Source organism: Beauveria bassiana, assembly GCF_000280675.1.
Source record: "Beauveria bassiana ARSEF 2860 unplaced genomic scaffold BBA_S00002, whole genome shotgun sequence".
Taxonomy (NCBI): domain Eukaryota; kingdom Fungi; phylum Ascomycota; class Sordariomycetes; order Hypocreales; family Cordycipitaceae; genus Beauveria; species Beauveria bassiana.
This window is the reverse complement of record NW_007930837.1, coordinates 946549-973209: the sequence shown is the minus strand read 5'-3', so window position 1 is coordinate 973209 and position 26661 is coordinate 946549. Positions and strand designations below refer to the sequence as shown.

The 26661-nt window shown below is 53.2% G+C and overlaps 10 protein-coding genes across 10 annotated transcripts in view; 3 read left to right on the top strand and 7 right to left on the bottom strand.

The window, feature by feature from the left end:
• Positions 1 to 38: 38 nt before the first annotated feature.
• BBA_00947 (uncharacterized protein) lies at positions 39 to 545 on the bottom strand (the record flags this gene model as incomplete). The annotated part of the gene is made up of 1 exon (XM_008596044.1): positions 39 to 545. The coding sequence occupies one exon, from the start codon at positions 543 to 545 to the stop codon at positions 39 to 41; it is 507 nt and encodes a 168-aa protein (XP_008594266.1).
• A 1076-nt stretch (positions 546 to 1621) lies between these two features.
• BBA_00946 (uncharacterized protein) lies at positions 1622 to 4465 on the bottom strand (the record flags this gene model as incomplete). The annotated part of the gene is made up of 2 exons (XM_008596043.1): positions 1622 to 3661; positions 3719 to 4465. 2 exons carry the CDS (start codon positions 4463 to 4465, stop codon positions 1622 to 1624), a joined length of 2787 nt encoding a protein of 928 aa, XP_008594265.1.
• Positions 4466 to 6382: 1917 nt separating this feature from the next.
• Positions 6383 to 7525, bottom strand: BBA_00945 (tetrahydrofolate dehydrogenase/cyclohydrolase; the record flags this gene model as incomplete). Its single annotated transcript, XM_008596042.1, has 3 exons — positions 6383 to 6463; positions 6521 to 7253; positions 7323 to 7525. The coding sequence occupies 3 exons, from the start codon at positions 7523 to 7525 to the stop codon at positions 6383 to 6385; spliced, it is 1017 nt and encodes a 338-aa protein (XP_008594264.1).
• A 1966-nt stretch (positions 7526 to 9491) lies between these two features.
• On the top strand, positions 9492 to 11115 carry BBA_00944 (nitrite transporter; the record flags this gene model as incomplete). The annotated part of the gene is made up of 2 exons (XM_008596041.1): positions 9492 to 9646; positions 9729 to 11115. 2 exons carry the CDS (start codon positions 9492 to 9494, stop codon positions 11113 to 11115), a joined length of 1542 nt encoding a protein of 513 aa, XP_008594263.1.
• Positions 11116 to 12295: 1180 nt separating this feature from the next.
• BBA_00943 (uncharacterized protein) lies at positions 12296 to 13138 on the bottom strand (the record flags this gene model as incomplete). The annotated part of the gene is made up of 2 exons (XM_008596040.1): positions 12296 to 12834; positions 12898 to 13138. The coding sequence occupies 2 exons, from the start codon at positions 13136 to 13138 to the stop codon at positions 12296 to 12298; spliced, it is 780 nt and encodes a 259-aa protein (XP_008594262.1).
• Positions 13139 to 15455: 2317 nt separating this feature from the next.
• On the bottom strand, positions 15456 to 17054 carry BBA_00942 (WD domain-containing protein; the record flags this gene model as incomplete). The annotated part of the gene is made up of 2 exons (XM_008596039.1): positions 15456 to 16032; positions 16096 to 17054. 2 exons carry the CDS (start codon positions 17052 to 17054, stop codon positions 15456 to 15458), a joined length of 1536 nt encoding a protein of 511 aa, XP_008594261.1.
• A 1107-nt stretch (positions 17055 to 18161) lies between these two features.
• Positions 18162 to 20411, bottom strand: BBA_00941 (hsp70 protein; the record flags this gene model as incomplete). Its single annotated transcript, XM_008596038.1, has 8 exons — positions 18162 to 18497; positions 18546 to 18804; positions 18896 to 18999; positions 19052 to 19154; positions 19212 to 19564; positions 19635 to 19679; positions 19732 to 20317; positions 20371 to 20411. The coding sequence occupies 8 exons, from the start codon at positions 20409 to 20411 to the stop codon at positions 18162 to 18164; spliced, it is 1827 nt and encodes a 608-aa protein (XP_008594260.1).
• Positions 20412 to 20915: 504 nt separating this feature from the next.
• On the top strand, positions 20916 to 22194 carry BBA_00940 (uncharacterized protein; the record flags this gene model as incomplete). The annotated part of the gene is made up of 2 exons (XM_008596037.1): positions 20916 to 21693; positions 21746 to 22194. 2 exons carry the CDS (start codon positions 20916 to 20918, stop codon positions 22192 to 22194), a joined length of 1227 nt encoding a protein of 408 aa, XP_008594259.1.
• A 2558-nt stretch (positions 22195 to 24752) lies between these two features.
• BBA_00939 (basic proline-rich protein) lies at positions 24753 to 25724 on the top strand (the record flags this gene model as incomplete). Its single annotated transcript, XM_008596036.1, has 1 exon — positions 24753 to 25724. One exon carries the CDS (start codon positions 24753 to 24755, stop codon positions 25722 to 25724), a length of 972 nt encoding a protein of 323 aa, XP_008594258.1.
• A 617-nt stretch (positions 25725 to 26341) lies between these two features.
• BBA_00938 (cytidine deaminase) overlaps positions 26342 to 26661 on the bottom strand; it is a gene marked incomplete at both ends in the record, with an annotated part of 896 nt that continues 576 nt past the window's right edge. The window contains 2 exons of the mRNA XM_008596035.1: positions 26342 to 26401; positions 26473 to 26554. Coding sequence (XP_008594257.1) covers positions 26342 to 26401; positions 26473 to 26554 — 142 coding nt within the window. The remainder of the gene's footprint in view (positions 26402 to 26472; positions 26555 to 26661) is intronic.

The following is a 26661-nucleotide window of genomic DNA, read 5'->3' as shown; positions in this document are numbered from 1 at the left end:
CCTCCTCCTCCTCCTCCTCCTCCTCCCTTCTCTTGCCCTCACCGACGCTCCCCTCTGCCCATATTCTGCTGCTCCTCGTACCTCCTATACTCTCTCCACCAAATCTCCTTTACCAGCGCCGCGTAGCCGCTCGCGCGGCCCCCCAGCACAACCACGTCCCGCACGCTCGCCTGCAAGCCGCGCGACCACACCCACGCCGCCAGCGCCGCCAGTGCCGCCCACAGCACTGCCCGCAGCGCCAGCCGCGCCCACCACATCAGCACCCTCCGGATCCAGTTCATCACCAGCACCGCCGCCGCCAGAATCGCCAGCGGCACCAGCACACCGCCCAGCTCCGACGCGTGCGTCCACGCCAGCGCCCGCTCCGCCAGCGGCGCCACGTACGGGTACGCCGCGCCCGCGCCCGACAGCGCAGAGGCTCGCGCCGCGGAAAAGTAGACTTGCAGCGGCGCGTCGGCGCGCAGCACGTGGTGGTGCACGAGCGCCGCCTTGTCGGCCGGCAGCAGCGAGGTGACGAGGTGCGAGAGCGTCGCTGTTATGTCCATGTCTTGTCCCTTTGTTGGGGGTGGGTTTGTTGTTGTTGTTTCGTCTCAAGTCGGTAAGAGGTAAGAAGAGTCGAAAGGGTTCGTTTTATCGCGTAGCTTCGTTGCGCGCAATGAGAGGATTCTCGCCAGCGTAGTGTTGTGTCGCAGGTTTTGTGATTCTCTTTGCAGAGAAAAAGACTAGGGATACACCGTGCGTCAAAAGGGTTGAGTGAAGCACGCCCGTCTTTTGAAAACGCGAGGACTGTGTCAAAGAATCAAGTAACGCGACGCGAAACAATCGTCGGGGTCACTTTCTTGATTATGTATTATTGGTCTGCTTCTTTGACAGAGGGCAAGTTCACGTCAAGAGGCGGCACCAAAAAAACGTGTCGTTTGAACCCAGCTGAACGCGGCCGCGGAGCGTGCAGGACCCACACACCGCCTTGCCCGCTTGATGGCTTCTGAGAGGCGCCGCGACGAAGCAATCAAGCCCGTACGTACCCAGCGGCCGTGTCGGTGACTGGTGACTGCACACGTCGTGTTACAGAAAAGACAAGAAAAAACTTATGCTGTCTAGATCATTCCTATACTAGAGTTTCTAATTCTTCTCCAACGTATCTAAGACGTGAATTACTGTCTACTGCTGCTACGAGCGCTTGGACACATTTGGCATGTGATGGCCTTTCATAGCCATGACACAAGCAATCACGTCATGAGCGTACCTTGCGTGGTGAAATACACGCGATTCAAGGAAATACAAGCTCATTACTATTTTTTCTAAAAAGAAAACTAATGAGTGGTCTTCTGTCCAAAGAATGACCACCATCCCGCTGTTGTTCCCCATATAATAAATACAACAAGATGCCAGTAACGTCGCTGTGTCGCGACCAGTGTACAAGAGAAGAAAATGAGTGAATGGGAATCAAGTGGATGATGAAAGAACAAAGTAGACCGGATGTTGAAATATACAAGCCATTCCGCAACTCCGTATAATAGTAGCAATCAGTGTCGTTTCGGGCATTAATTAATGTAACCCAGGCAACCCCAACTTTTCGTTTTTCCCTGCGCCGTTTTGTCGTGTCGCAAATTTTTGTAGTTTAGAAAGAGTCTGGGGCGCCGTCGAGAATTTGTCGGGCAGCTTCCAGTCTCCGTCGATATGTATCGTGCATTTTGAAGCCCGAAGGCGTCGTGTCGCGTAATCCCATGGCACACTTCTGGATGCTCGCCAACAATAGATCAATGGATGCTTGATCCTCGCCAGTCAAAGGCTGCATCGTGGGCGACGGCGGTGCGACAGCATGGGACCCATTGACAGTCCCGCCGTTCGTGGAGCCAGAGTACCCATGAGCAAGTCCACGGGTAGAGCCATTGGCAGAGCCGACAGAGCCGACAGAACCGCTAGATGGGCCACTAACAGAATCGGCAACTGATCCATTCGCAGATCCATTGAAGGAACCATTCGCGGAGCCAGCACTTGACAAATTCGACATCGTAGCCAATACATGTTCATTCATGCTGCTTCGTCGACTCTGTGGGGGACTGCGCATGCCGTGGATCATATTCTCCGGAGAATCCCTCGGAGTCGTGTTGCCGCTCAGCCGTGACTTGTTAATAAGAGGAAAGCTTCGATTTGTACCGATAGATTCAAAAGAAGATACCGATGGACGGTGCAGGCCGAGCCGTTGAGAATAACAAACAGCAGCGGGTGCCATGGTGGCCGGTCGATATTGAAATGCATTGCGATGGCTGTGTTGCTCCTTTGAGGAACGTGAATCTTCGCTGCTGCTACGCTTATTCGTTTGACTACGCAGTTGGCCGATGCCAATGATCGGAGACTCGTAGCCATCTTCTAGCGTGTCGACGGTAGAAGCGCGGCTGTCGGCACCTTCTCGTGCCGTTGCGAAGCTATCGACGGACGTCATAGTATCCAGACTAGGTCGTCGAGGGCGCCCGAAAGCCGTCGTGGGGGCAGCCCTTGTCGTCTCCACAGAGTCCTCTGAGCATTCGCTGCCAGAATCGTCACTGGGGTTGCGATAGCTCTGTCTGCTAACATGGCCCATGGCCGAGTGTAGGAAAAAGTGTTCGTAGTCGAATGCGTCTTCTCTATCTTCGTGAGACACGGGATGCTGATAGGCCTCGTGGTATAGAGAGTCGCCACTTTCGCTAGCAGTGTCGGCGGCCAAGTCCTCAACGGCCCTTTCTTCAGCAGGTTCCATGGTAGAGTCCTCGGCCGATTCTTCAGCATCTCCATTTTCGGTATGGAGGTCATCATTGTCATCTGCGTAACCAGACTGTTCAAGCTTGTCAAACTTTTGTTTGGCCGCCGCCGCTTTGGTCTTAGGCGGAGTATTCTCATCCTGCAAATATGCTTGATGGAGGTTTTGCATAGGGCTGGATCGCGCGACAACGAGATCGCGATCCGCCCTCTTCCCCGGCGGTGTGCTCTGTTCATCTGGCGCAGGTGGTGACTTGTCGTCTTCCTTGGCGAATTCGGGACGAAACGGGCTGCCAAGAGATGGCGACTCCGGACCTTGGGCCTGCGCTGCTTGGTAATCCGAGTCTTGAACATCGACTCTGGCGTTGGTGAAGAGACTCGGCGAGCGCAAGCTCTGCAGACTCCTTCGTTTCATACTGTCGGCGGCAGCCTGCTCCCTCAGACTATAGATTTTGCCTTTGAGGCCATTCATCTGGTCCTGGATTCCACGCATTTGAGCTGCCGAAGCAGAGCGCACTATGCCTCCGTCGCCGTAGCCATTGAATGTCGGGCTGGCATATCTGGCCACTTGCGTGCTGTCTGAGCTGTCTTCATCCTGCGCGCCGTCATCTTCGCGGAGCGGCTCGAGTGCAAGGTCGAGCGGATGTTGAGAGATGCCATGGTTTGCGCGGGTGATAGCGTCAGCGCTGCGCGATAGCGGAAGAGGTCGGCGATATCCTCCAGCCGCACCGAGGGCACTGGCAGATCTGGGAGGCATGGCATTTTGATCCGGGGTGGCGATGTTGTTGTCGCTAATGTTGCGTGCATGCACCGGCACTCTAAATGCCGGCGAATTGGGCGTCCGGATCGGAGAGGGCGTGGAACCATCGGAAACTGAGGAGTAGCTGAGAGTTCGCGCTCTAGATAAATTGCCTTCCATTGTCTATTGGCTCTCATTAGTATGCGGCTAATACTATGCATGGCATTGGGGCCAGCTTACCGTCAACCTGCGCTTGGCATTGGCGAGGATCTGCTCGGCTCTTCGGCTGATGGAAGATGTCGAGTATCTGTCTTTGTTAAGTGACAGGCCAGATTTGCGCGCCAGTGCATCGCGCGGCAGCGTGTGCTCATCGAGGTAGGAAGAAGCGACGCTGTCCTCGTCATCGCCTTGAAAATTACTATCGCCGACGCTGATGGTGTCGTCGAAATCGGCAAAGGCGACATCGTGATGGGTCGAGATGGTATGCACCGAGTCAATTGACGAGCGATTGTCTTGGGCATTGGCGTCTGGTGCGCGACGGAGTGTCTGTTTGCGGGCAGCATTTGCCGGTGGAGAAGTCCTGGGGGTGAGGTTGTCGTCGGAGTGGTTGGAGCGACGGGAACGGTTGGAGCGGGCGGAGAGCTGGCGCGTCGGGCCGCCGACGTTGCTCTCGACCTCGGTGACTTCGCCAATGTCAGAGAGCATGGTGCCGTTGCCGTAGATGATGGGGGTGTTGAGAGGATAGACGGCCGACGAGTCGACGGCCTCCGGAAAGTCAAACATCAGATCAGCGTCGAGCGGCATGCTGCCCCAGCCGACGGATGGATGTTGCAGGCTTGAATATTGCGACTCGTCGTAGTCGGGCAGGATCATGTCGGGGTTGGTCAAAGTAGGCGAGGAGGCCTGGGGCCGCAAGGGCGGGATGCTTCCATTAGAGTCTTGCCTTGCATGACGACGTGCAGGCGCACCAGTGGGCGTCGTGGCCATTGTGGACTCGGCAGCGGCAGCGGCAGCGGCAGGACGGCGGCGGCGACGGCGGACACAGGCGACAAGCACGGCAATGCTGAGAGTCGGCTCAGAGCCTCGGACAGCAAGATGATAGCCCAATGAGTATGCGCGACACTTGTATGCTTCGAGTACGGAGGTGATGCTGGGGCCCGGATGATGAGTTTTCTTTGTATCCGTGGCTCGCGGGAAAACAAGGTAGCGTGTTTGCTGCGGTGGGCTAGTGTGAGCGAACGAGAGACAGCGTGGTTGAGGCTCGCTCGTCCAACTCTACCTGGTAGTAGAGGGGGCGGACACAGACGCAAACTCAGATTTGACTCGTGCCCCCGTGCGCAAGAGGTCAGTTGCACCACACCATCGGTCATGAGCGAAGAGCGAACAAGACAGTGGCACAAGAAACGGCTGAGCAGAGCCAGCCGCGGATGCCGTGGTGGCAGAGGAATGATGGTATATCCGTATCGCAGCCCAGGGGGCGGATGAGGTGGTTCAACGGGAGCCAGGCTGTTCCCAGCGAGTCCTCTGCAGTGGCGCCCAGCACCCCGGTCCAAGCCAGTGACGTGTGATTGGGCGGAAAATCGACCCAGTCCTAGTATTGAGCTATAAAAGTAATACTTATTTAAAGTGGCAAATGCATTCTTGGGATGAAAAGCGTTGGCGTCGCGATGCAAGTCTGGGGGGAACCGAGATGGTTTCGTGTGTACCTACCTCAGGTACCTAGGTACCTTCGAGAGCACCATGAGAGGAGGGTGTTGGATCTTCGCGAAGTGAGCAGCGGCCCATTCAGGGGGCAATCACTGCCAATCCAGCACGAACGCCTTTTTGCGCTGCGCTGCGCACTCGGGACTAGGTATTTACCAAGTACATAATACCAGTCAACACTCTCGTTATTTTCTGCAGACCATTACGGTAATTATTGACACGTATTAATTCAGGTGAGCAGGGATCCTGGACAACTCATTAGCAGGGGACGCTGGGCGGCAGGGGAACGCGAGGCTTGAGTGGCCAGGGCTGGGTCAACGAGTACCGGATACTTCTGTCACGCCTCAGTCCTCATCAGGTTGGTACTTGTGATTGCACGCGGTCGCACCCTAACCCACAGGTAAACTGTCCTCCACACTTCGTTCCTCGATCAATAAACATCAAGTACTCGCAACTTTTTAACCCCATCCCGAGCATTTAATAAGCATTGATCTGACCTGTGAATCGCAGCAGCAAGTCGCTGCTCGGCGCAGTCAGCTTCAGATCGTGATTCGCTTTTCCTCTTTTTTTCTTTTTTCGTTATATTGTACCATTAATGCAAGTATGCCCAATCCAGTACACCCTCCCTGGCGCAACAGACGACTGCATGTACCGTTATTCAAAATTCTGCATCTGACCCCAACACAGACTGAACCGTGGCCACAATTGCCGTGAATGTATCTTGTACAACCTACAACCTGCCCTTGTTCATTCGTCCCTTATACCGAATCAGTTCAGATACGTCGCTTCGTATCTTGCCACGCCACCTACATCCCGAATCTGCAGCGAGTTTCAAACTCGGACGCCACATCGCTATCCGATGTGTTTCGCGGTACACCCATGTTCCGCACATGGGGAGAGAAAAATTGCCACATACTTAAGCGAATGAAACTTTGATTCGCGTTGCCTACGCAATCACAGTGTCAAGTGAGCTGCCGTACTTTAGTTTTGCCCTTCTCGGCACAGAATAAACGCAATTCCAACAGGTATCAAAATGTAGTTGCGGGCAACAGTGAATTGTGCTGCCCTGTCTAATATATGCTCTAATTTTTTTTTTTGCTACTCGCTCTACTCCGTTCGCATTCCCCATTATGCAATGATGGTCATAGACCTCATCATCCCCGAGAACTCAGTTTTCCATCACCATCAAGGTATCCTGATTTAATCATCCATAAAGGCGTCGTGTCTGGCCTGCACCAGGCCCTCGTCAGAGTTCTTGGGAGGACGGTTGGCGATGAGACGCTGCGATAGACTGTTAGCTACTCAATTTCCAACAATTCCGAATAGCAATCTACTCACGACGAGGTTGCGCAGCAAAATCGCAATCGTCACCTTGCCGACCGACGGCACGTAAATGGACGCCTTTTCCTTGACGGCCGGGCCGTCAAAGTTCTTGTACGACGAAAAGTTGATGCACACGGCGCCCTCGCGGAGCAGCTCCGTCGGCACCTTGAACGACTCGACGGGCACGCCGCCAATGACCACGTCACTTAGCGGCAGGCACTGCGCGAGGCCCCAGCCCTCCTTGTCCTCGACGCGGTGGCGCGGGTTCTTGATGCCCTGCCCGCGCGTGAAGAGCTGCACGCCGGTCACGTCGACCGAGTAGACGGTTGCGCCGTCATTGGCCAGCAGCGCGGCCAGCGGCCGCCCGTTGACCTCGCTGCGGTTGATGACGGTGATGGTCTTGCCAAACAGTCGGTTGCCGGTCGCCAGGATCGGGTTGTAGATTTGCAGGTACTCGAGGATCTTTACCACGGCGAGTGGCGTGCACGGCAGAATCGACTTTTTCGTATTGGCCGGCGCGTCGATGAAGCGCACGTTGTGGTACATGTTTTGCAGATGCTTGTGGCGCAGACCCTCGACGTCCTTGCCGAGATCGACCGTCTCCTGCACGTACTTGTCGTGCGTCGGGTTCTGCTGAAAGATGGGGTAGTAGACAATGATGCCGTCGACGTCGTCCTCATCGTTGGCCTTGATGATCTCCTCCTCGAGAAGATCCTTGTCGACGGTGCGCAGGTCAAAGGCAAAGTCACTTCAAGGAGAAAACAAATATGTCAGAATACTGCCAAGCAGTGCAAGTCAATCGGCCATTGTGACTCACTTTTCTTCGCAAGTCTTCTTGGACCATTCGGCGTACTTGATGGCGGCTGGGTCATCATTGGCGAGGAAAGCCGCGAGCGTAGGCTTGCGGTTGCTGTCGCCGAGCACCTTGGCAAGCGTGTCCTTGACCTCTTGCAGGTAACCCTTGGAGATTGTCTCGGCGGTAATGACCCTGCAGGTCTTGGGTGTCGTCTGGGCAGCCATCCTGAACGTTTTCGTTGTCGCTTCGTGATAGTTCGTATATAATTCTGGAAAGGCAAATCTACCTATGCCGAGGTGCGATCCGTCAATTCCAATAGCAGAGCAAACTATAGAAAAAAGCGCCAAAAAAAAAGGCCAAAGTCGCGAAGAATCGTGCTTCCTCCTAGCAGATGGAGGGGCAGCATCACCAAGTTGCGCAATAAAAAAAATTGAGCCGCTTTCAGAGTTGCCAGGGGACGGCTTGCCCCTCCTACCACTTTCGGCCTAGCCTCAACGCGGCCATCATGTACACACCGTGACACCCATACTTAGGTAAGGCCCCCTGCAGGGCTGCGTAGGACATGCGAGTAATTAGGGAAATAGAAAGGGGGGAGGCAGATTGCCTCATCATTTTGGCATGATATATAAGCAAAGCCTCCAAATTTTACAATGCATTAAGTAGGTAGACTGCGACGGGCTGTCGCGGGTGCTGTCCGTTTTGAGCACCTGTAGTACCCACTGGATCTGCCATGCCTTGATGCTAATAAGCCCACTACCGGCCCCGACCAGCCGTTCGTTGCCTCGGGGTGCCGAATCGGAGGGCAGCAATTACAAAAGTGTGAAGTTGTGGTCGCATCGCTCGTCAGACCATTATTCCAACAGTATTGCAAAATTTTGCAAGAAATCAAACGATTACGACTGCGCACCGATTTATTCGCTCGCCCATGTGACGTAGCTGGAAGCGAGACTTTGGCTGCTTCTTGCGCCTCATGTGGTGACTATTTTTACCAGTTCGACATGTGGCGGTTCCGACAACTTCGTGATAAGCCGAAAACTCTGAGCCATCCAAATCAAACGAGTCTGTTGAACACGGCATGTCAGTGGTCGATGCAGCGTCATGCCCATATCTAAAGGCGCATTCTGTTATCAAAAGCTCGACCACATGCTCATCAGTCTCGGTTGTCGTTGCCATCGCAAGCATGTGGCCCTGACCGGCCACGCTGCTCTCCCGTCTAGAGCGCTCCGCGGAGATGACATTTCAGAGATAGAAAACAGAGCTTCGACTGATCGGCTCAGCTCTGCCTTTATACCTCCTCGCCGACCCCTTATCATCCCTAGTGGCGTTTGCCGTCGAGGTGGTGGGCCCAAACGTTGATAAGCCGGCGGTGCTATCAACAACGGCCGTGCCGTCCGTCTCAGGCGCGACACTAACAAGATCTTTATCGCGGCCTGGGGTTTGGTCCAATGAGACGGGCTGTATTTCGTCTGGAGCAGGTCCGGGGTCAGAGAGGCTCTGCTGCTCGTTCTCCTGGGAAGGAGCAGCTGTGAGCTAAGCCGAGACTTGCCCTGAATGGCAGGCGGACCAGTCCGTTTAGTGACGAGATGGCTGCCATGTGAGCAGTCTTCTTTCTGGACAGTAATCGGTTGACCAGTATTGACGATACGAACAAGCCATTACTGAAGCCTTTGGACAATGACCGGGCCTCGAGGTCATGGAGACTCTGGAACAAGCACCACATTCAGCACAGCAAATCCACCCCAGAGTTTGTCTGAACTAGGCGGCACAACTTCCCCATGCTTCTTTGATAAGGAGTTTAGGCCGTTCTCATACGTGCATCGCAGATACCTGTCTGAAACCCCGATAGCAAGGCTTCGGCCAGACCCCGGCTGCCCAACAGCCCAGACCAGATAACAGCCATCTCGGCTGCGCCATCTAGCAACCGATAGACTAGCCTCGACAACGCTCCCTACTCGTCTACAGCGTGCTTTTACTATCGATCCTTGGCGCCATGCGGAATGGTTCGGGGGCTGCAAGCGATGCAGTCAACTGTTTGTTATCAGACACCCCTTCCCAGTCCGTGTATCGAGTATAATACAAGACGAGAACTCGCCAATTGTGTTTTCCACTCATGTCTCTGCAACCCAGAATCAAGCTTGTGTTATAGCAAATTATAGCAGATCATAGCAAATTACCTTTTGTATTTTTGCAATGCCTCGATTCAGATTCTCGGCCCTCTGGGCCGCGCCCGAGGTGTGTCCCGTGAGCAAAAAGGCACGCAGCATCCCCGTACTCAACCCCTTCGACATGTACGGACGCGTCTTTTTCTTTTCCTGGATGGGTTTCATGCTCGCCTTCTGGGCCTGGTACGTTCAAAACTGGCCCTTTTCCCTCCTCCGACATCTCGGGAAACGTCTCTCCCTCTAACATACCACCCTCCTCTCGTAGGTATACGTTCCCGCCGCTTCTGACCGTCACAATCAAAAAGGACCTGCACCTGACCGATGCGCAAGTCGCCAACTCCAACATCATCTCCCTAGTCGCCACCCTCCTCCTCCGGTTCGCCACCGGCCCACTGTGTGACCAGTTCGGCGCGCGCCGCGTCTTCCTCGGCCTGCTCCTCGCCGGGTGCCTCCCCGTCGGGCTCGCCCCGCTCGTCCGCACCGCCTCGGGCCTCTACGCCGCGCGCTTCTTCCTCGGCGTGCTTGGCGCCACCTTTGTCCCCTGCCAGGTCTGGTGCACCGGCTTCTTCGACAAGAACGTCGTCGGCAGCGCAAACGCCCTCGCCGGCGGCTGGGGCAACGCCGGCGGCGGCATCACCTACTTCATCATGCCGGCCGTCTTTGACTCGCTCGTCTCGCGGCAGGGCTTGAGCCCGTCGACGGCCTGGCGCGTCACGTTTGTGGTTCCGCTGGTCTGTCTGATGGCGTGCGCGCTGGGCATGGCGCTGCTGTGTCCGGACGCGCCCCTCGGGAGGTGGAGCGAACGCGACGAGCGCATCCGCGAGAACCTACGCGCGCTGCAGATGCGCGAGGGTAGCACCGATACGGGCCTTGAGACACCGAAAACCGAGACGTACGCATCGTCGGATGAGGAAAAAGCCGGCGCAAAGATGCCGGCCGACGCCGGAGCGGGCCTCTCGCATCAGCAGGCCCTCGACATTGCGCAGGGCGAAGTCGTCATGAAGCCACTCCTCAGGGACTCGTTGGCCATTCTCCTCTCTCCACAGACCATTTTCCACGTCGTCACATACGCATGTTCCTTTGGCGGCGAGCTCGCCATCAACTCGGTCCTCTCCTCCTACTACAAGCACAATTACCCGCACCTCACCCAAACGACGGCCAGCAACTGCGCCGCCATCTTTGGCTTCCTGAACGTCATCACGCGGCCTCTCGGGGGCGTCGTCGCCGACGTGCTCTACCGGCGGGGCGGCCGCAATCTGTGGCTCAAAAAGGCCTGGATCACGGCCTGCGGCCTGCTCGGCGGCGGGCTGCTCATAGTCATCGGCCGCGTGAACCCCTCCGAGGGGAGCGGCATGCCGCTCGGCGCGCTCGTTGGCCTCGTTACCGTCATGGCCATCTTCGTCGAGGCCGGCAACGGCGCCAACTTTGCGCTCGTGCCGCACGTCCACCCGGCGGCCAACGGCGTCGTCTCGGGCGTCACCGGCGCGGGCGGCAACCTCGGCGGCGTCATCTTTGCCATTGTGTTTCGGTTCATGGACCACGGAAAGGGCTACGCCAAGGCGCTCTGGGTGATTGGCGTCATGCACATTGCGCTCAATCTAGCGGTGTGCTGGATCGCGCCGCTGCCCAAGGGGCAGGTAGGAGGACGTTGAGCGGGTGTTGGTGCTATTCGGTAATGAGAATCATGAAAAGTAATAATTGAGCCTGAATTTGAAGAATAAAATATCTTTTTGCATCCTGTTGAAGTTTGCCTGCGGCAGATCATGAATCTATGCTGAAGATGAGAGAGGTCCGCGTAGATGATGCCTCCATCGCCAAGTATCTGTAGCTGGCGCGGCAAGTACATACTACCATGATGATGCTTCCGAGTAGCCGTAGCTCGCGCAGGCAAGTGCATGATATCATCATGTCGCGGCTGTTTCAAGGTTCTGCCGTTTTCGAAAGACTCGAATTCCAACGAGGCCACGCTCCATCTGACCACTGGGTAGTGCGGCGGCAATCCCAGGCACCCAGAATACTGACATTCCAGACTTTGTAAACAATGCTCCCTTGCTTGCCTCCGCTTACGTCATATGAGCCAATTCCCGCAGTTCGGCCTTCTGAGAAACTCTGTCGCTGTTTATCTGGGGGGGATGAATTCTTTCTTTTTTTTCGTTTGACTAGAGAGCCTACTTGCGAAGTGGCACGCATTTAGTACTGCACCACGTGCAGACGCGCCAATAATAATCGATTATCGCCAATCTGTTGGTCCGGGCTGGTGAATCCATGTCTCACATTCCAGCGTGATTGCCGAAGATTGACTCAAACGCGCTTGGCATGAAGAAAGCGGTATCGGGAACTCGGAACAGCTGTCAATAAATAGTAGGGTGGGGGCATGCATGTGCTCTGGTCATTGTAGATGGTCCGTCGTATGCACGTATTTAAGAATTATCACGAACAGAAAAAATAGCAATGGAAGAAATGTACAATTACATTAAGTTGTGGCGTAAATTAAGTCGACATGAAATCTGTCTCGAGGTGAGACGACGCGGCATTCATGGACAGCAACGTCGCGACACGGGACGAGCTGCCGGCTGCGAGTTCTACCCAGCTCTTACTACCTTTTCCTCAATATTATTGTATTTTCAAGACCAAAAGATTGATTAGATGCCGTATGTGCAGGGTAAAGCCAGAGGTGGAATCATTTGGCAAAAAAAAAAAAAGGAGAAGAAAGCAAGACTGGCCAAGGCAAGAAGCCCATGCCCTCTATGTACCGAAGCAAGATGACGCAAACTCAAGATGAAGAAGAACAGACATCACATTATAGTCATGACAAGATGAGTCTAGTCCCCTTTACAGGGTAAGCAGAGCGGCGACGATACCACCAATAACGGCAATGGAGCCGTAAGCGTGAGCGGCACCGCTGGAGGGCCGGGTGGCAGGGGTAGTCGTAGAGATGCTGCCAGTGTTGGAGCCGAGGGTGGAAGTGTGGGTGGAGTTGGCGCTGGTGGTGTTGGCGCGAGCAGTCGAGGTGGTGAAGCTCGAGGTGATGAAGCTCGAGGTGGTGGTGTTTGCGACCTCGGTGGTAGAGCTGGTAATGCTGCTGGTGCTGCTGGCGCTGCTGGTAATGGTGGTAGAGCTGTCAGAGCTGGTAGAAGGGCTGGCAGAAGAGCTGGTGCTGGCGGAGCTGAGAGTGACGGTCTTGACGCCCTGGGACGAGGTCTGGGTGACAGTGGAGGAGCCGGCGCTGTCGCCCTTCTTGATGTGGAAGGGCTTGGAGTACTGAACAACATTGTCGTCCTTCTCCCAGACGAAGCGGAGGCCGTAGGTGGCGTCATCGCCGAGGGAGGCGTCGACGTTCCAGGTGTACTCCTTGTCCTTGTTGTCGATGGCTGGGGATGCAAGTTAGCGACGCACATGGTGTGGATGATGGCAACTGTCTGGGGAAGGCGTACTAGCAAGTCTCTCAGACTTGACAGTCAGAGTGTTGGGATCATTGCCGCCGAGGAGCTGGATGTAGACGGGGCCCTCGGTGTAGGGAGCAGGGTTATCCCACTTGACAACGTAGGGCTTGCCGGCAGTAAGCTGCTCGTCCTTGTTTGGGGTGTCGATTCTGTCAAAGCCCTCGGTGGCATCGACGCCGACGGCGACGGCAGAGGCGGCAAAAGCCAGGACGGTGGCAATGGTGAAGCGCATCTTGAGTGAGTAATCAGGTCAGGTAGGGTGGGAGGGTTGGAATGAGCGAGGTTGTGAGAATTGAGTGTCGAACGGTTTTATAAAGAGTGACTGTGGTTGGAAGAACCGTGGTATGTAAACCGAGACCTAGGGCAGAATGAGTGAGCGTGTGGGAGGGTGAAAGAAGAAAAGAAGAAAGATGTAAGAAAGGCGGCGACAAGAAGGGAATGGTATTAAAAACCAAAAAGCGAGCCACGCAGGCAGGCAGGCTGCCGGCCGGGGGCTGGTTGAGTAATGGGGGTGGTAAGATGCCTGCTAGCGGGGCGCCAACAGCTGCAGGCTGGCAGGTGAGCAACACCTGGCAGTTCATGGCGACGAGCCCCAGAGAGCAAGAGGATGCATTCCACGATCCGTGGCATGAAAGCCATTTACCTATTAGAGGGGAGCCCTTGGAGCCATTGGATAATGGAGCCGGGCAAGTGCCCACTCTTTCTGCAGAGCTGCAGAAAATCAAAAGAGCCCCGCCAGATCCACCTGATGCAGGGATCACGGACAGCCCAACGGCTGAGATAAAGTTGACATGTCAGTCGCAGGAAAAAAAGCGACGACGATGAACTGGTGCTCGTCAGTGGCATTCCCACGATCAATGTTTGAAAGGTTTCAAATCAGGATGAGCTAGTTGACTTTGTCCGTCTTTTTTTTTTTTTGTCCCCCAACCGTTTATTAATTTGTTAGTCTACGCTAATGTTCGGGAGGTGAGGGGCTCTCGCCCCGTGGCGCTGCAGGTACAAATGACCCTTTAGTGGTCAGCCGAAGTGCCTTCACCAGCCGTGGCGTTTAAAGCGGAGACTGTCCGAGCAAAACCATCCAATCATGCTTTCTGGCATCTGTCAACACCGTCAACAATGCCCCTTTGACCAGGGAGGGGGTTGGCACCAAAAAAAGGATGAGTGCTAATAAATAAAAAAGGCAGCAAGACGCCTTTTCCTTCTCATGGAGTCATGGCCATCGTGGGTGGAGAGGTATCAACTAGCCTCGTCCTCGGAGCGCTTCAATTGACTCGATTGGGGTGTACTAAATAACAGGCTGCGCACAGGTATGAGCAAAGCAAAGTGAGCGCCATGGTTGCATTGTTTGCAGCGGCAAGGCTGAAGAGGTGATTTTTGTCTGGCCAAGTCCAGCAAGTCATGACGGCAGTTGCATAAAATGATTCATCCCGCAAGTCGCCGGCTTCTGCCCTGTAAAACTTGCGCGTTTCAGACAGCGAACCATTGGCTGCCTGATCTCCTCATTTATTAGCCAATATGAATTTTTTCAACAACGTTGTGGTCTTTCGAGCCACTCCGAATACTATTGTGTTCATTCAGACCAAAATCTCATCTAGATTCACTTCCAACTACTCCTCCAGAATTGCCTCAGAAATTGCGCCTTTACTTATCCTTTTTTCGTCTTTTTATTGTTTCGTCATCTCATTCCTCCCCTCCCTGGCGCGACCAGCTTCTTCAACCAGGGGTCTGCGTCTAGACCCTTGCCTGAGTCGTGACACCAATGGCGAAATCTCAACTTGTCCCTGTGATTTCCGATTCCTTGCTGTCGCGACTGCCCCTGCATGAGTCGGCCGCCAAGGCCCGTCTCTTGATGCCACTATTTATGCTCGTATTAATCTATCAAGTAGTTATATCATAATATTACTGCCCACATGCGAAGCAATCTCTGTTCAAAAGTATCTAGCGCAACTGCTGCCCTGGCCCAACACCTCTTTGGAATGGGGCACTGAGACAGCAGATTGCTATTCTGGGAAGCACAATCCCCGCCTGACTCACCACCAAATCTGCCTGCGATCAACCTATCCTGGTACTATCCTGGTACTATCCGTACTGGTATACTCTGTACTCAGTAGAAGAATACGGAGTGAAACGACCTGAAAACAAAGAGCGAAAAAAGAACATGCGCAGAATCTTTATGCGGGACTGTCGATGCACTCTTGGCTGCTTGAATTTTTTATTTCATGCAACTCGGTCCCCGCCTCGACTCGAAATCCTATTACCTCGCGTTGCGCAGATCCATGGCTGAACAAGGCCACGTTTGCTGCCTTCCCCTGCCTGGTTCCCCATTGTGCCCATTGAATCGCCCACGATCCTCTGTAACTAGGAGACGAAACATGTCGCCGTTTCTTCTCTCATATTGGGCCCACGAATAGAAGATTTGGTCCATCATCGGTTGCCTGAACCGTAAACGTCTCAACTCTGAATCTTTAAGTTGCCATTAATGAGTGAAAACAACAAGTACCTCCCAATGCGCGCCGATTAAGTCATCTAAATAGAAATTCGTAGGCTCGTTACATCTGCATCTTGACGTCCTCTTGCCTGATGGGCAACGCCTCCGGATACCCTTCCCCATTCGCCGCCAGCGCTCCATGATTGCCATTCACCGCCACGCCGTTGCCGTTGCCGTTGCCGTTGCCGTTGCCGTTGGCATCACCATCACCCGCAAGCCTGCCTTCCGCGATGTGCCGGTAGACGCGTATCGTGCCGTCCTGTCCCGCGCTCACCATGGTCTCGCCGTGCACGTCGACCCAGAAGCAGACGCCCTCGGCGTGGCCCCGTACCCGCTGCAGCACCTCCTTGCTGACCACGTCCCAGAGCACGATGCCGCCGTCCTCGCTCGCCGACGCGACAAACGGCGCCCCGTCCAGCACGCCAAAGCACCCGCCCACCGCAAACTTGGCATTCGCGTGCCCCTGATACGTCTTCTTGACGCTGCCCGCCACGTAGTCCCACAGCCGGAGGCAGTTGTCCAGGTTGAAGGCGAGCACGAACCGGCCGTTGGGCGAGAAGCACACGTTGGCCACGGCCGGATTGTCCTCGTGCACGAGCGTCCGCAGGCATTGCCCGGTTCCCGAGTCCCATATACGACTACACAACCCGCACATTAGCACTTGTCCAAAACCTGTAAAAACTGCATAACTGCCCACTTACATGAGGCCGTCTGTAGAACAACTTGCCACCAGTGTCCCATCTGGTGAAAAGTCGATCCCGCTCACCGGGTCGCTGTGTGCTGGCAAGCTCCTCATCAGCCTTCCCGCGCGCACATCCCACAAGAATACGGCCTCGTCGTAGGACCCGCTCGCGAGGATGTTGCCCTTTGGCGAAAACGCCAAGCAGTGCACGTAGTTGTGATGCCCGCGCAGCGGCGCCATATCTCCACCGCTACCGCCGCCCGCCAGCGACTTGCGCGCCGTCGTCTTGGGCCGCCCCGTCACCCGATCCCATAGCCGGATCGCCATGTCGTCGGCGCCGCTCGCCAGTGTGTTGCTGTCGGGCGCCCACGCGACGCAGCTCACGCCCGCCATGTGCCCGACCAGCGTGTCCATGTGCGCGCCCGTCGCCGCGTCCCAGATCTTGAGAGTCGCGTCCGCCGATGCCGACGCGATGAAGCGCCCGTCTGGCGAGATGCGCGCCTGCGACACGGGCTTGGTGTGCCCGTGCAGCGCCAGCCGTGCCTTGTAGCTTGGCCTCACCGGCGTGCGTCCCTGAGGCTCGGGCGGTGTAGCCTGCTGCTGCTCCTGCGAGGGCGATGGCGGCGCAGGCTTTGGTGAGAAGGACTCTGTCCGCGTGCGGTCCGAAGACGTCGAGGCTGGTGATCGTGAGCGTGATGCGGAGCGCCGCCGCGCTGCGTGTGCGCGTCGAGGGGAGGGCGACTCGGACCGTGTGCTGGCGCCCGAGCTGGAGGCGGATGCAGCGCGCCGTCGTCGTGCCGCCGGCGACGGCGACGGCGACGAGTCGTCCCGGGTCTTGGAGTAGTAGTCGCTGCTGTCTCCGCGATCGGGCCCTCGTCTCGACGCGTCTGGCGAGCGACCGCTTGGTGATTGTGCGTCGCGCATGCGGCGTCGCTTGTGAGGTGGTGTCGCGCCTGGTGTTTCGTCGGCCGGAGCCATGGCGAATAGGCTATGAATTGTGTTATATGAGAGGTGTTGTTGGGAAAGGGGATGCGACGAGGGCTTGAGGAGCCTTGCGGCATCCGAGATTCTGGAAAATTATTATGGGGCGGCGGTTACAGGCACCTTGTAGGGACGAGGAGGCTCAACCAACACTCTTTGGCCGTGCTGGAAAGCATGAGAAAAATTTTTTATTGTAAGTGTGCAAGGCTTATCAGTGGTTTCCAAAAAGAATATGGTCCAAGTAATTAAAGTAGATTATGGTAGACATAAGGACATGAAGACACTCTCTCTGCTCTGCCAGATTGCTCGTGTGTGCTTGACGAGACGCAGCAAGGTGTAGACATATGATGAATGTTCTGGCAACAAACAAAAAAGCATTTGATTGTTTAACCCTGTGGTAGCTACGAACTGGCTATATTGGCAACAATGAATGTGATTTCCGATTTTCCATTTCGCCCCAACGACTTACAGCAAAGGCAAGATGGCTACTCGGCGGCGGCAAAAAGCCAAAACCTGCTTCTTTATCAATACGTGGTAATCGGGAAGCAATACCCAATAAATAAAGGCAATAAAGAAAATATGATGAAAGCGAGAAAAGAAGCAAAAGGCGACAGAAGCCGTTACAGTTTCATTACATGTTGTTGTGTACTACTCGGTACTGCAAGCGGAATAAACTCTCTCAGCATCTGAGGAGTGTTGAAGACCCGCGTTCACCTACTTATTCTCTAATTGTCTCACAATTTGACCATTCTCGGATAAATTTGAAGCACGATTAAGCTATTCTATCTTGTGAGCTATGTTTGTTTCTTCCGTCCCTTCACAATCACCGTGCAGTCCAAATCCATTTCCCTGCGTCGAGTGGCTGAGCTAAGTCCTGGTCTTGCATGTTTTGTCCTAAATATTGACGTGTCTTGCATGATCGGGCTGAGCAGGCTTAACAGGGTTCTGCCTAAGCTGCCATGTTTTCAAAACTTCCTGTGCCGTCCCAGCATTTGACCTCTGGGTGGTGTTTGCGCAAAAACCAGTGCTCTCTTTGCTTGAATCCGTAGCCCATTCGACATATGCGTGACTGCATACAGTCTTCTGGCCTTCTCCTGTTAACCTTCATGTCCATTCCACCGTAACCTGTCCCGCAGCAACCTTTCTTTTGTTGTGGTAAACCTCAATCCTAAGCTCTGGGCCATTGACAATCACCTGAATCTTGTAGCTCAGCTTCCAGTAAATTCCACCAGCCAAAGTATAGCTCATTTCGAGCTTGTCTAGATTAACTCTCTTGTTCCATTTAATCGAGCATAAGTCTTTGACAGAGTCCGTCTTCCACAAAGGCAGAACGTCCGAAGTGCAGAAATACAGCTCTTCTTCAATGTCTAGCTCATCACCGGGAGTAAGCAGTCGATAGAACTCATGCGTAGAATGCGATGCGCCGTCTAGTGTATCTCCCTGATTCTGGGATTAGTACGCAAAGGTAATGAGAAGGAAAAACAATACCTTTTTCAAGAACCAATTCATTTGGTTTGACGCTTCGTACACCTCCTCTACGCTGTCCCAGAATTTGTCCTCTGGACGGTGTTTGCGTGGATCCCAGTGCTCGTTTTGCCTGAATCCATAGCCCATTCGACAGATCCGTGACTGAACAATGTAATTTCCGGGCTTTATAGCTTTGAAGCCGGGGGCGCGCATTCCATTCTTGCCAACCGTTTTGTGAATCAGGGCGTGTCTAACCGCTCCACGACAGACGGCTGTCCATCTGCGTCAAAAAGATTCCGGTCAGCGTCGGTGTACAGTACTCCGCATTTATATCGAAGCATTCGATTGGTTTGTTTATAAGAGAAACTTACGATTGTTCAGATGGAGGATTGAGAATGGTGCTGTCAGGGTAGGCCTCGACGAGTTGATCGAAAAGGTATCTGCAGCAGCCGAAGCCTCCGACAAGAATGATGAACTATTTCCCAATGTCATTGATGACAACTTGCAGGTGTTGAAGAAAGACATACCTTCGGGGCCGACGATTGTTTTTTTCTGATGGCGTCTTTCTGGTTTTTAACGAGATCACATATTTTTCTGATGACGGGCGAGAAAACCGAAATCAGGTCGTTTCTATATCCGCATATGAGTACTTGAAGTAAAGAAGAAATGTTCATCATCAGTACGAACCTGTCGAGACAAATACTCTGGAGACGCTTTCGCTTGCCCATGGCACCATCTGGCAGATACCCCTCAGGAACTTCTGCAAAAAAGCTTCGATCATTACCAGAAAATTGTGACTTGATGCCATTTTCCCAACTATCTTTCATGAATTTTCGCTTATCTGCAGAGTCAATACCCTTCCAAGGAGAGCCTCCCATCTTGCGAGTAATCAAGTCATCAAAGTTCTGGTCGACAAAGATGCCTCCGCAGAGACCACCTAGGCGAAACATGTCAGCATTCGCCATTATTCGATCAATGATAGACCAGCCGACCTTCACCAGGGACGCATTCTCGAAGTCTGAAGGAGCTCGCTCTGTCAACTTGGTAGCTAATGAGATCCTAGCCACGACTGTGTCAGCATCAGTTCGAGTAAACATGCCTTGAACTTACCGCAGTTCCGCCTCCAGCATCGCACACAATAATTGTGTCACCCTTCTGCAAAAGAAACGTTAAAAAGTTTTCCGGCTAGAGTAGATCATTCGTTTACCTCGATATCCGGACGAGGATGCATTTCAGCAAGGGCAGCCAAAGCGGCAGCCTCGGGCTCCGACAAGAATTCCAAGGTCGTTTCGAGGGCTGAACTGGTACTCCTTTCCTGCAGCATACCTGCAAGTCCAGCGGCGGATTTCATACGAGCCTGGACATAGTGTGGCCAAATAGCAGGCACTGTCATCACAATGTGAATCTTGCAGCTGGCGACCTCGTCTGATCCAAGAGCACGAGTGATGTTTTTCATGCAATGATTCCAAAGCGATCGCAAGAAGCAACCCACAAGTTCAATAGGGCAGACTTTCAAGCGTTCTTGCTGTTTACGGACTTCTCTGTACTGAGGGTCCTCTACAACGGCGCTGGGTAGGTCTACTTCCTCAAGCAACAAAAGTTTGAACCACCGCACCACATCTTTGTCGGCCGGCACATTGTAGCCCCAAGGTGTCTCATGGTCAATGGTGCCATATTGAAGTAGAGTGGGACATTTTCCGCGATCGGAACACCCATTGTACTCGGACTCCCAGTTGGTGATGACGTGAATGTCGGCCGAACGCTTCGAGATTGCCCATGCGGCACCGCTAAAGCTATACACGGATCAGTACCATGGAGTCTTGGAAAAAAGGATTTACACACTCACGTTGTCCCGAAATCGATACCGACAGTAATGATGGACGGCATGCTGGTCGGTCGCTCTTTCACAGTGGCTGGGCGACCTCGCAAAGAGCAATGTGACTTGCTTGAATATTTGTATGACTTTTGAAGAAGAAACGCTCAATGTAAGACGCGATGATATATTTCAGAGAGTTGCAGAGAGTAGAGCTTGCGGACGAAAAGATTATGGGGTGATGCGTGAGATGAGGAAGCGAGGCAGAGTAACAAGTGCTTGAGGTCAATGCCAGTTGCATGCTCCTTTTCTGTGGTCAATGACATGATGCTCACTTGAAAAAGCCCGAGGTGAATATCGCAGCCGTTTGCTTGTTGGCATGCAATAGAAGTGCTGCCGAGGGCGGACCGTTTGCAGTTGGACTCTTCGTTCTGTTCACGTCAAGTTGAAACCTTCAAATATTTAATCGAGGTTGGCAGACTATGAATATAACGCTTTTTACGAGACGACTTCCAGAAAGCAACGTCAGTATAAAGACAGAACGATTGAGCTGGCGGGGACGCATTTGCCCTTCGAGCATGTCTGGAAAACTCCAAAGCGGCGCAGTCTCTCCTACACCAAGCTACGAAGGGGATGATATGCCATCTAACGACACCGAATATCAACCCGATAAAGATAGCGTTAACCTTGTTACGACATCGAGATCTGACCAAATGGCACCAAGAACCAGAAGCCAATCGTCCAAGTCGGCCAAGGGGTGTGGTCCGCCATTGTCACGATCCGACTCAACAACACCAGTTGCAGCAGCTTCGTCCCCAAGCAACGCTAAGAGATGTGACGAGGACAATCAACTGCCGATAAAGAAGCGACTAATCAAATGCGTCAAAAATGACTCAGCCCATGGGATACAATATCTCCATGACCGTTTCAGGCAGGAGAGGGAATACATCGACAATCGTTTGACGGAGGAGCGAGAGAAGCTCCACGAAGAAATCGATATACTGAAAATGGAGATGTTAGAGGGCGCAAAGAGAGAGAAATCCGCTGCTGAAAAGGTTACAGACGACACAATCAAGAGCAAGTGGAATGCACTGCGTTACAACATCCGAAGTGTTGTCTTGATGCTACGATCCTGTGAGCCCAAGGGCGCCAAGGACACGCCAGAAATTCTGCGATTGGGAATTCCAGAGGCAGAATTCAAAGATCTACCACAGGAATACTTGAGAGAGATTTTCGAGGGGTATTTGGAGCTATACATATGGGAATTTATCTACTATCATGTTTTCCTCGGACAAGGCCGCCAGTGGAGAGGCAACATCTTCAAACTCTTCCAAATGGCGAGGCAAGAAGCCATTAGTAAGAACTCATCCTTCCAAATACGCTGAAATAACTAACAATTGTAATGCAGGTACTGAAAAAGATCCGAAGAAAATAGCCGAGTTTGCTTTATGGTTGTCCCAAGGGGGCGAGGCGAGCACGTCCCAGCTGGACAAAGAGCTCCAGCAGCCAATGGCCGATGAGTTTGCAGAGTCCATCTTCGCCATGTTTCAGTCGCAGCCAAAGACTATTCATCAGAACGATATCAAGGAGGTTCTTGGAGTGGCAGTTTACGACGCCACGGAACTTGCCATCATGTTCATGTCGTCCAAGGCTCTTCTCCTCCCAGCCTGGCCGTTTCATAGGCCGGTCGAGAATGATTGGCCTACGACTGATTTTGAGAATGAGCGGTTGCCGAATGTCAAATCGAATGACAGATTCCTAGTATTCAGGCCTGCTTTGTTAAAATTTGGCAATGCCGACGGAGAGAATCACGATGTTCATGTCATCCTCTGCAAACCGGCGCGGCTCTACTTTTGAGAAATTCGAATGCGTCTTGGAATCAGCACTGGCTTTCAAAACATTTCAGCGTCTAAGATTTGCTCCTTATAATTTGCTATTGTCTTCATTGATTTGGCTAAGAGTATGATGCAGCTCAATGTATCTCGGTGGAGAGTTGGCAGAATGCTGGTGCGAAAATGACTATCTTCTCTCTACTTTTCTTGAGCTGTTGCTATCCGAGTTTTTCAGTTCGCTAGATTAATTGAGCTATGATTAGCCCTCACGACCTAAAAAAAAAAGCGAAGTGCTACGAAATTACACAGATGCCAGCGTATTCTACCAGGAGGCTACGACTGGCAGCTCTGGCACTTTGAGATGAGAAATGTCAAAGAAAAGTTACTGCGTGCTCAGAAAGAATGCCCTGCCAACAGCGCCCTGCCACTAGTGACTAGATCATTTGTAAATCGTAGGGAGTTGTTGTATCGATATCACAGGCGTGCTGTAATCTGATGGCGCAGGTCAAACGTGAGGGGCCGTTAGACGGGGGTGGGGCAGCTGAGATGAGACGGCGGCAGGCGCTTTCCAAGGTCAAGAGATCAAGAGATCAGAACGGGGCAGAAAAAAAAAGAGTTCATACCAGTAAGAGGGGCCCATTCACAAATCAAAGGACATGGGTATACGGAACGGAGCATTAGAAAGAAAAAAGAGCCTCGGGCGGCGTTGCGGTGGGTCTCTGGTGACGTGCAGGTGTACCCAAAGGCTCAAAGCCCACTGGTCCGTAAAGGGCTCGAGTCATTCCAAGGAACGCCTGCATGATTTATCATATTACTTGTAATAATGTTACTCGGAATTGTATATATGCATTACAAAGGATATCATTTGTCTATTGATATGAAGCGAATTATGTCATGGTTGCCCGCCGAGTGTACGTCTCTGGTGCCGCATCATAGCGCTGACAACTCGGCCAACAAAGTCCATGGCAAGTGGACAACAAAAAATTGGCCTGTGTGCATTCCATGTGCGATATGCTTTTGCCCAGATAGTTGGCCAACTGCCCGCGCTTGGGCTTACCATGATTCGGGTGGTCAAGTGGTGTGCCACTTCTGGGCCGAGGCAGCGCGTACCTGCGGGATTGATAAGAACAGCAGGCTTCTTGGCTCGGTTCCTGGTGTGTGTCAGGCAGTCAATCTTTATTAATAATGGCGCGCCCGCCACGTAACAGTCGAAACTAGGTAAGTTTTTTTTTTCCCCTTTGTGCTTTGCCAGAGCGAGCGGTCGAGGCGGACAACTACCTACGGCGCTATTGAAGCCAATTTGAGTGTTGTACAAAGTAGTGACCGTTGGGAAACCCTTTTCGAGAAGGCGACGCATCTTCACTGTGATGAATAAAGTAGACGATACAAGCGACAAATAAAAAATAAGAGATGACTTATTATCAAGGATGGGATATTGTTATTGTTTACTCGGACTGTTTGCAAGTTAAAGCGGGATAACAAGCTGACAGGAATGCAAACAAGGGTCCAACAAGAATCCACTGCGAGTCTGCATTCGTAATCGACGAGGTACCAAGGTACTTGACTCCTCTCCACTTGCCACTGGCTTTGGCAAATCAGATTTCACATCAACAAAGGTGTGGACCCGCATCTTTGCAGCGACAAGCCGAACAACTGTAGCCCATCGAACGCCTCACCGCGAATAGGCTGTAATGGCGCTAGAAACCTGGGGTTTACAGCCAATCTTTTGGGGGTCCTTTATTCACTTCTTTTATTTTCACTGGATTCGTTGATTACTGTACCTATGTACAGTCAAGTTACCCCAGTCAAGTACCTAGGTACTTACCCGTCAGTCACCACCGCTGACACCTCTCTCAACCCACAGACACGCTCGCTCTCAACTTGACTCGCCTTGCTCACTCAACACGGCCCTTTTCTTTCTTCTTCTCCCAAACCACAAACACTCGCCGACTTTTCCTCAAGCTCCTGCAGCCTGCAGGCCCTCTGTTGGCCTTGCGTTTTTTTTTTCTCTCTTCCTCTTCCTCTTTATTTATTATACCCGCGAAACTCTGCGACAAGCGAATTTAAGGGTCCATACGTACCGCGCGCCCGCCGTGGCCTCCGCCCTTCCAAAACACCACCGACTCCAAGCCCACGACACGCCAAAGGAGGGGGCGCCAGTTGGTCTTCAAACGCCTACCAACCGCTTGACCCGTGATTTTCGCCTCGCCTCGCCTTGCCTCGCTTAGTCAAGGCTGTGCCAGTGCTTTCACGCACCGCGCCCGTCTTGGTTTGCTTGGCCACACTGCGACACTGCCGGATCCCGTTTGCCTCTCTGTCTGGGCGCTGCTGGCACCTTTGGACGTCACACCCGTCGCTGCGTCGACCTCTTGTCCCGAATTTCTGTCACCAGCCCAGCTTGCTGTCTAGCCTGTGCTACACAGTACAATACCCGACCCGGCGCTCCTCACCTGCCGTCCCAGGCTTGTGCCTGTCTGCTGTGCCCCTGTTGCACTCCCACTTACTTCCGCTTCAATCCTACCACGATCCGACCCTCGCCTACAGCTTCTCCTCTCCTACCGCTGACAGCCCTTTATCTTCACCATGGAACCCGTTCCCGAGACGGAGCGTATGGAGGAGTTCCGTCCTTCGCCGCTGCCGACTCTACACCTCGGGGGCTCCCTCCACGACTCCTCTTCCGACCTCAACATCATGAAGAAGCCAGCTACCACTCGGCGCAGCACCGATCCTATACCTTCTAGCTACTCCTCGTCTAATCCCTGGACGCCCTCGGCTAACTCCATACCTTTTCGCCCACGCACCGCCTCTCCGCTCTCCAATTCACATACTCGCTCTTTTTCTGCCACGAGCATAACCTCGGCTCCCTCCATGTCCAGGGCACGTTCTCTACCCGGAGTCAATGGTTCTGGTCACATCCTCCTCTCGCCCCAGCTGCGTCCCACCAGCCCAGCTGAACCTAGCCGTCGGCGGACCCCCCGCAAACCCTCAGACGAGGCTTTCCCGCCCATGTCTCCCGTGCGAACGACAGTCTTGGAACCAGACCGACCATCGTCGGAACGAAGTAACTCGCCCAGTTTGAGATCTTCTTCCACCTCCTCTACACGCTACCGCCGAACTTCTTCGCCCTTCCGAAACTTGTCACTCCCTAGTACAGGCTCCTACACGGCTCTTCCCACCACTCCTTCTTCCACCGCTTCCTCACCTTTGTACAGAGGCTACGACAGCTATGGCGGGAATCTGTCATCTATGCCATCTACACCGACTTCTGCTAGATCACGAAGCCCAAGCATTTCAAGCTTGGAAACCATTCCCGATTCTCCAGACGCTGAAGAGGCAGCCCTCGAGGCCGAGCGCCAAGCGCAGTTGCAGGCAGCTGCCAACGAGGCTGCAGAAGGCAGCGACTCGTCATCCGACTCCAAAGGACGAAGCAGCCTCGACTCGCCGACACGTGGTCGGACTCTGGCCTTTGGACCTCGCGACAAGCGCAAGCGATGGAGCGTGTGCGGTGCCGAACGACGAAGTGACCTGGACCTCGAAACTATTTGGGAAGATTGACGCTGTGACTTAAGGCTTGATCTTTACCATGATGCATGATGCTTTTTACGCTTTACTGGCGCACAAGGAGGACGAGTTTTTGACGATTAGCCGAGCGGGCCTATTTGTTTTTCATTTTGCATGTTTCATGCTCTTTTCATCTTGACATGGTTTCCTGTTTATGCTGGGACGTTGGTGCGAGCAGTCCACTCCCCCGAATGATTGATTCGATACCCTTTACTGTGCCTCCGAGACATGCTATGCTAGCACAGAGCGTTGTTGGCAGGGCATTCGTGCTGAGCACGCAGGAAGCCCTGTTCAACAGTCCCATTGAATATACAATTTCAACGCACCGTGCTCCAATAGATCGAGAGGTCTTATATCGAGTGATTAGAGTGTTGACTTACCACCGGATTCACACTTTGTAAAACAATATGAAATTAAATCTTGATCCTAATTGTAATTCCTGGTATACATCCATCATCTCTCGAGATTCTAGATGCTCTTCAAGATTACCATACTCAAAAGTCGCCCCATGTCGAAAACTCATCAACTATTCAAACACCTCAACACCTTGCTACCATGTGCTTCTTCACAAACTACTTGATTTGAGCTCCAACCTACAAGAGACAACTAGCTCATGTGCCGGGGGCGCCGGCGGGGGGTAGCTGGTCCGGACCAAAAGACATGGGCAGAATCTAGACAATCAAAAGCCATCAGCACAAAAACTCGCCCAGTAAAACGAGGCCGTGTGGAACAATGAACATACCTCTTCAACAGTTAGCACGACATAGTCTTCATTCTTGTCAAACATGATGATGGGCATGTCGCTCATGCAAAACTCGCGAATCCTGCGTCCTTGATATTAGCTGCTTCTTCTTCTTCTTCTTCTTCTTCTTCTTCTTCTTCTTCTTCTTCTTCTTCTTCTTCTTCTTCTTCTTCTTCTCGTATTGTAGAT